The 8,844-nt window shown below is 40.4% G+C and overlaps 1 protein-coding gene across 1 annotated transcript in view; it reads left to right on the top strand.

Moving 5' to 3' along the window:
- Positions 1-715: 715 nt before the first annotated feature.
- The window catches only part of CT55 (cancer/testis antigen 55), a 27,444-nt gene continuing 19,315 nt past the window's right edge, over positions 716-8,844 (top strand). The window contains exons 1-2 of the mRNA XM_004380977.1: positions 716-806; positions 2,748-2,932. Coding sequence (XP_004381034.1) covers positions 716-806; positions 2,748-2,932 — 276 coding nt within the window. The remainder of the gene's footprint in view (positions 807-2,747; positions 2,933-8,844) is intronic.

Genomic DNA, 8,844 nt, shown 5'->3' with positions numbered 1-8,844 from the left:
CTATGTTCTGTTGTACATAAGGTTGCTGTAAGTCGGAGACAACTCCATGGAAGCTAAGAACATGGTAGCGTCTAATATTGCACAGAAAGTCCTTGCTGACCACTGAACTCTGTGCTGGAGAGGAAGTGCCCAAAAGCAAAGGGAAAGAAAAGGACCATGAGGCAGCGAGGAGTGGGAGCTGGACACCTATGAGCCAGAACCAGTCTCAAAGGAGGTTGATGCCCCACCTCCCAGTCTGGGCACCAGGCAAGGCCGGCAGAACTTAACAGACGAGCCGTTCCACCCTCAGAGAGGTGCACACAGGGGTCTGAAGAGGCTTCATGAAGACCATCGAGTTTCTGCTCTCGCCTGTGGTGGGACAGCCACGACGTCCAATTCACCAACCCTCTTCATTTCAGGGCTTGTAGCCCCCTCCCCTCCACTAGCATGCTGTGCCCTCATTGGCTGGACAGCGATGGGCGGGCACAAGCGCATGCGCTTTGTAAGGTGCGGAGTGAGAGGGGAGGGGCACTAGCGAGCTCTTCAAGAGGCGGCCTTGGCTGCAGCTTGTGTGAGTGGCGCTGATTCGTGGTTGGGCTGCGCAGAGGCTGAGGCGGAGAGGAAGGTGAGGCCTCTGAGTGGCTACTGGGATAGAAGAGCGACCAGGAGGCGAGGTGTCAACCGAAGCAGGCCTCGTGTCTAGTGTTGGAGCTTAGGCCTCCCTGACGGCGGAATCATGCTCCGGCTTATTTCCAGGGCTCTGGCCTTCTGCAGGAGGAAAGACTCCTCACAGAAGGAGAAGATGCAGCCGCTGAGGCTCTTGGAGGGTAAGCACTGCATCCTCCCCATCCTCCTCCCTCAACTCCTATCCTCCCCCCTCTACTCCCATTCTCCTCCTCTCCCCTGACCCCCCATCTCTGTCAAGGGCCTAGGATACCCACTCCTGGTCCGGGCCTGGGGGCTCGGAAGAGCAGCGCCATCTTGTGATGGGGGAGGGGGCAAAGGAGTGGCGGCATCTTATGGTGGTGGTGACGGGGCATCCTGAGTCCCTGAGTCCCTGAGTCCCTGAGTCCCCGAGTCCTCAAGTCCTCAAGAGCTGAATCTTCATCGACCTACACCCCAAACTCTCCTGTCCAAAGTGACCATGGTGTCAGTAAAGAGATCCCCTGGGGGACTGTGCCCCATGCGAGCATTTCCCCCAGATGCCTTTGGAGCTTCCTGTGTGCAGATGCCAAGTGGTCGTACAACTATTTCCCAGAGTAGTTAATCTCCCCGATTTGAGGGTGAATTTGATTTTGTTTCTGAAATGGGTTTATCTTTCGAAGCCAAATGGAGGAGTCATATCTGTCGCCTGGCCTCCTTTAACTTACTTACCTTTGTATTGTACAACCTGTTGTAAAGCCTGGCACCGAGTGCATGCTCAGTGGGTACTTGTGGAGGCATGCAATTAGTTGGTGGGAGTTAATCGAAAGGTGACAAGGTTTTTTTGGGGGGGATTTCATTCCTACTCTGAACTGCAATAATATCTAATGTCTGTTGAGTGCTTGTATGTGCCATTAAAATGCCATTTAACCCAAAAAATCCAATGAGTGAAGTAGTAGTCCATTTTGCAGCACAGTCAGGGAGACACAGAGTGAATGAGGACACAGAGCTGGAATGTCGTGGATCAGAATTCACACCCAGGCAGTCAGGCCCAGCATCCACGTTCCTAACCTCTGTGCTCCCCAGTCTCTGGAGGCAGTTCCTTCCAGGAGAGTCACAGTGTCTTCAGGATGGTACTTAGGAAAAGGTGCCTCTTTGGTCAATACTATTCCCTCAGCAGAGGCACCCATCTTCCTGGTGCTTGAGTTTGAGTTTAGAACCCCTCCTGAGGTGGCTGAGTCTTAGCTGAGTCCACTAATTGGCCCTACTCTTACCAACGAGGTCACACGGTGCAGTCTTGGACAGGTTTTCATGTATTCCAGTGGCAGTTGTCTTCCCTGTCACTTTCACTTTCTTCTATGATATGATTTCAGCTAACAAATTTAACCCTTTTTTTCCCAATTTGTCAGGATTTTCTTGGCTTCTTATTCTTTAATGTAATCAAGATTTCTACCAGCCATCCTATTAATTCACCCATGTCTTTGGGGAGGTGGCTGTGATGTTGAGGTTCAGAGTGTGGTCTCTGCAGGCAGACTGCCTGGGTTTGGATCCCAAACTATTGCTTATTAGCAGCTGCCTAGTTCGGAAAACAAAACAAAACAAAATTCCAGGTGATTCAGATGTACTTTTGGGCTAGACTTAAATCCCCAAATCTCTTTTAGTGCTTTGCTTGGTGAGATGTTTACAAATCTCTGGATACTGCTGCTGATGCTGTTGGTGATATTGACGACCTTATATAACAATAATGGATACTTAAAGACTCTGTAAATGCAGACACAATGGTAACAACTAACATTTAAGCTCTAACCTGTGTGAGGGACAGTTTTAAGCAGTTTACACGGATATGTCAGTTAATACAACAGCCCTATTAGGCAGACACTATCATTGTCCTGGTATTACAGATGAAAAGTGCATCAGAGACGGTAAGAAATGTACCCAGGGTGCACAGATGGTAAGTTAAGGAGCCATGGTTCAAACGCAGGCAGTCTGGCTCCAGACTCAGTGCTCTTAACCACAGCGCTCCATTGCCTGTGGCGTGTAGCCTCCATGCTATACAGAGGAGAGATGGAACCGGGTTTTTGCTTTTGGGATTAATTAATGTAACCTTTTGTTTACCCATTTCATAGGTGACACCAAGTTGAAAACTGTGCAGGGAGTTGTGACAAGGTTCTGTGATGGTTATGGCCTGATTAACGAGTTAATCTACTTTACTAATGATGTCGTGACTGGCAATGTGCTTCTGAAAGTTGGACAAAAAGTTACTGCAGTTGTGGAAGAAGATGAAACATCTCATGGCTCAAAAGCAATCAAAGTAAGATTTGCAAGAGTTTGGGGACAGTCTTGCTTCTGTTTATTCCTCCTCTCTGGTGTGACTTGATATACTGGATGTAGAGTGGAATTTGAAGTCCCATTTGCCTGATTGTGTGGGACTTTTCGTCTTATCTTTGTAGTGGTTTCTGTTTATAAAAGCATAAATTTTATATCTATTCTTCAGCATTTAAAAAATCTGGTTAACAATGATAATTATTGGATTCTATACTTTCCTGTGGAGCCCTGGTGGCGTGGTGGTTAAGCATGTGGCTGCTAACCAAAAGGTTGGCAGTTCAAATCCCCCAGCCACTCCTTAGAAACCCTATGGGGCAGTTCTACTCTGTCCTATATGGTCGTCATGAGTCGAAATCGACTCCGACGGCAATGGCAATGGGTATACTTTCCTGCAATTCCCTTTTTTTCTACCTAAATAACAGATTTCTATACTATGTATTTGTAAAAGTGAAATTGCTAGGTGAAAGCACATGCATTTTAAACATTTTTAAAAACAATTTTATTAAGGTATAATTTACATACCTTACCATTTTAAGGGTACCATTGAATGAAATTTTTAGTAAATTTAGAGTTGTGCAACCATCACCTCAGTCCAGGTTTTTACCATTTTAATGGGTACTATCAAATTTTCAACTCCGTTGTACTAATTTACAGTCTCAACAGCAGGATGTGAGACTGCCTGTTTGCCAGTATTGACAAGGATGGAGATATTATCAGTCTCTCAAATCTGAGAAGTGAAAAGCAGTCTCATCATTTAATTTTTTTTATTGTACTTCAAGTGAAGGCTTACAGAACAAATAGTTTCTCATGAAACAGTAGTACGCATATTGTTTTATGACATTGGTTAACAACCCCATCATCATTTAATTTTGCATTTCTTTAAGTGTTAGTGAGGACAACTTGTGTTTTCTTAGAGCTATTTACATATTAGGGACATTAGAGGGATTTGTATATTAAGAAAATTATAGCTTTCTTAGGAAAATTATATGAATGTTTTGCAAACATTTCCTCCAAGACTGTCTTCTGACTTTGTTTTATGGAGTTTAATTTTTTATACTGTAATGTGTCAGTCTTGTCCGTGTGGCTTTTGGGTTTATAAGAATCCTTTTATTCCACTTCATAATTCACACAAATATTGACTGAGATTTTCCTCCAAAAATTATTTATTCACATCTAACTGGTTGCCATGATTCCAAGGCAACTGGTTTTTTAATCATTCTGTCTTGTCTGGAATTGATTTAGATGTAGAGACTGAGAGAAGGATCCAGATATTGTTTTGCTAATGGCTACCTTGTTGTCCTCATACCTTTAACTGAATAATCCTGTTTTCCCTACTGAGTTGAAATGCCACATCTATCACAAACTACATTTCCATAGTCATTTGAAACTGCCAGGACATCCTATTGTGTACATTTGATTGTGCTATCTTACCCTGGTGGTATGATCAAATAGTTTGGATTACTGAAGCCATGTTTGGTAGCCTGGTTTCCCTGTCAAAACTTCTGGGGTTTTTTTGTTGTTGTTCTTCGTTTGTCTGTTTTGTTTTTTGAATTTTCCTGGCCATTCCCACATGTTGGTTTTCCTGTATAAATTTAAAAATTATTCTGTTTAATCCCTCCATCCACAACAAGAACAACAACAACAAAGCCTGTTGGGATTTTTTATTAGGATGACATTTAGTTTATAGATTTAATTTAGGGAAAACTGACATATTGATAATAGTCTGTCCAACAAAGCATCTCTCTCCTCTTATGTGCTATTAAATGATTTTATAGTTTTCTTCAAATAGGTTCTGTACAGTTTTTGCTAAGTTTATTTCCAAGATTTTATACATATTTTTGCTCCATTGTCAATATATGTTTTATTTAAATTATTTATTTAACTTTTTAAAGTAAAGTTTTAATTTTAAAATAGTTGTAAATCATAATATATTTTTACATTATGTCAATTAATTTTTTCTTTTTATATAGTACACCTCCTCACTGACTGTCTCTTTATCTGAAATTTCGCATTTATGACAATAGTAAAAAATCTACTATCTGACTACTTCGTGCATTAATGAAGTACATTTGGCAGTAATGAATGCTGAGGTGTGAGGTGAGAGTAATGCTGGCTATAATAGTTAAGGTTATGTGTCAACTTGGCTGGGCCATGATTCTCATTGGTTTGGCGGTTATGTAATGATGTAATTTGACATTTGTGTAATGATGTAATTTGGCAGTTATGCAATGATGTAATTTAGCAGTTATGTAATGATGTAGTCTTCCTCCATTTTGTGATCTGATGTGGTCATCCTCCATTTTCACATAACACTGATTTAGCATAATGACCTAGTCTTTGGAACCTAACCATGTCAATAAGTGAGGAGAGGGTGTATTGATTTTTGTTGTATAATTTGCTACATGGAAAACTTCCCGAACACCTCTTGCTGCATGTTTTACTGGTTGAGGTGTACTTTATTATCATTCTTTAGAAAGCAACTGCCAACCAATACTTGATATCAACTTTAATTATGAAAAAGTTTAAATAAACATAAAAATCACATGTAAGTCAAACTCTGTTGTTGTTAGGTGCTGTTGAGTTGTTTTCAACTCATAGCGACCCTATGTACAACAGAACAAAACACTGTACAGTCTTGTGCCATCCTCACAATTGTTGCTATGCTTGAGCCCATCGTTGCAGCCACCATGTCAATCCATCTCATTGAGGGTCTTCCTCTTTTTTGCTGACTCTCTGCTTTACCAAGCATTGTGTCTTTCTCCAGGAACTAGTCCCTCCTGATAAGATGTCCAAAGTACATGAGATGAAGTCTCACCATCCTTGCTTCTAAGGAGCATTCTGGCTGTACTTCTTCCAAGACAGATTTGTTTGTTCTTCTGGCAGTCCATGGCATATTCAATATTCTTCGCCAACACTATAACTCAAAGGCATCAATTCTTCTTCAGTCTTCCTTAATCATTGTCTAGCTTTCACATACAAATCAAACTCTAGGAGGATATAAAATGAAATGTAAAAAAATATCCCCTCATGCCATCCATCACAACGTTCATTTCTCAGGCATGCACGGTACTTTTCATGGTTTCTGTTTTTAGCTCTTCTCGTGGGCACCTGAATAACGTGTATAATATGCTTGTAACTTGTCTTGACTTAACAGTATTGGCCAGTATTTGTTGACTTTGCATCATGAAAAATGTGGAATTTGGCTCAATTGTGTTACCCACTTCTCTTTTCCCTCTATCAGTATGATATTAATCTATGCAAACATATACACAAACATATTCTTTTTAGTTCTTATATGTCACCTTGGAAACGGCAAAGTCAACAAAGACAGATAATTACTTGATATGTATAATAAGAAATTCTGTGATTTCAGGATCTTAAAAGGGGATCTTATCATCTAGAAAATACTGTATGTTTATTCAACACTGATTGGCCCTTTCAGACAAAATCTTTTCAATTCTTAAGACTCTCATCAATTTCAAGGCATGCTATCAGTTTAATAATAGGAATTTAAAATATACATAACTTATGGTTGTCATCTTGATTTTGGAAGTGTTAAAATGTGAAAAAATGGGGATCTGAAAATACAAGACTGGTTATAGCCCTTATCTGGTTCTTGTTTTTTTGGAATGCATGATACTGACAGTTGCTTTGAAATGTTTGTGTTAGTTATGGTAAAGAAGTACTCCTGTGTACTACATTTCAGGGTTTTAAAAAACCAAGGATGATGAATTTTTCAAATATTTTTTCAGTAACCTCAAGATCTTGATACAGTTTTTTTCCCTTTCAATATGGAGAAAAATATGAGTCTATTTCCTAATATTAAGCCATTTTTACTTTATGGGAATGATCCCCCTTTGGTTTTGGTTATGACATATAATTCTTGTAATATACTGCTGGATTTGTTTGCTTTTTATTTAGTTTTTCATTTTCACAAACGGAATTGAAAACTTTTACATTTTCATAAACAGAATTGATCTATAGTTGTCTCTATGCTAGTTTTATCAGATTTTGGAGTCACTGTAATGATGGATATATGTAAAAAATCTGGAGCTTTCATTCATTTTTTATATTTACGTACATTTTAACATTACAATTGTATATTCCATGAAGATTATAAAGAAGTCATCTATCAAGCCATCATCAAGCCATCTTAGTCCTGGTACTCTTTGGGAAGTGAGGTCGGGTGGATGGAGTAGCTTTTCACTTACTTACAAAGCTAGTAGTTTGCTGTTTTTTTTTTTTCTTGTTGTTTATTTTAACAACAAAACCTGCAAATCTACCTACATCTTCATCTGTCCTTCCACCTCTCATCTGTTAGAATGGAAAAAGTGTCCCTCCTCCTAAGGCCAACCCTCTGCACCTGTGTTTTAGATCCTATTCTCCTTGCCTTCTCAGAACCCTTTCTCACTCTACTGAGTCTCCTCTCTTCCTATCTCTGTCAACTGTCCTTCTTTAAGGGCCAGTATCCATCAGCACTTTGTTGTTGTTGTCATTAGGTGCTGTCGAGTCAGTTCTGACTCATAGCGACCCTATGTACAACAGAACAAAATACTGCCCAGTCCTACACTATCCACGCAATTGTTATGCTTGAGCCGATTGTTGCAGCCACTGTGTCAGTCCATCTCCTTGAGAGTCTTCCTCTTTTTCACTGACCCTCTCTACTTTACCAAGCATGGTGTCCTTCTCCAGGAACTGGTCTCTCCCGATAACATGTCCAAAGTATGAGAGACATAATCTCGCTATCCTTGCTTCTTAGGAGCATTCTGGCTGTACTTCTTCCAAGACTGATTTGTTCATTCCTCTGGTAGTCCATGGTATATTCAATATTCTTCGCCAGCACCATAATTCAAAGGCATCAATTCTTTATTCATTGCCCAGCTTTCACGTGCATATAAGGTGATTGAAAGCACTGTGGCTTGGGTCAGGGGCACCTTAGTCCTCAAAGTTACATCTTTGCTATTTAACACTTTAAAGAGTTCTTTTGCAGCAGATGTGTCCAATGTAATGTGTCCTTTGATTTCTTGACTGCTGCTTCCATGGGCGTTGATTGTGGATCCAAGTAAAATGAAATCCTTGACAACTTCAATATTGTCTCCATTTATCATGATGTTACTTATTGATCCAGTTGTGAGGGTTTTTGTTTTCTTTATGTTGAGGTGTATTCCATACTGAAGGCTGTGGTCTTTGATCTTCATCAGTAAGTGCTTCAAGTCCTCTTCACTTTCAGCGAGCAAGGTTGTGTCATCTGCATATCACAGGTTGATAATGAGTCTTCCTCCAATCCTGATGCCCCGTTCTTCTTATAGTCCAGCTTCTCAGATTATTTGCTCAGCAGAGAGAGTGAATAAGTATGGTGAAAGGATACAACCCTGACACACACCTTTCCTGATTTTAAACCACACAGTATCGCCTTGTTCTATTCGAATGACTGCCTCTTAGACTATGTACAGGTTTCTCATGAGCACAATTAAGTGTTCTGGAATTCCATTCTTCACAGTGTTATCCGTAATTTGTTAGGATTCACACAGTCGAATGCCTTCGCATAGTCAATAAAACACAGGTAATCATCTTTCTGGTATTGTCTGCTTTCAGCCAAAATCCATCTGACATCAGCAATGATATCCCTCATTCCATATCCTCTTCTGAATCCGTCTTGAATTTCTGGCAGTTCCCTGCTGATATACTGCTGCAGCTGCTTTTGAATGATCTTCAGCAAAATTTTTTTACGTGTGATATTAATGATGTTGTTTGATAATTTCTGCATTTGGTTGGATCACCTTTCTTGAGAATAGGCATAAATACAGATCTCTTCCAGTCGGTTGGCCAGGTTGCTGTCTTCCAAATTTCTTGGCATAGACGAATGAGCGCTTCCAGTGCTGCATCCATTTGTTGAAA

This window comes from Trichechus manatus, unplaced genomic scaffold, assembly GCF_000243295.1.
Source record: "Trichechus manatus latirostris isolate Lorelei unplaced genomic scaffold, TriManLat1.0 scaffold00079, whole genome shotgun sequence".
Lineage (NCBI taxonomy): Eukaryota > Metazoa > Chordata > Mammalia > Sirenia > Trichechidae > Trichechus > Trichechus manatus.
The sequence above is the reverse complement of the archived record's forward strand: the minus strand, read 5'-3'. Positions and strand labels throughout refer to the sequence as shown.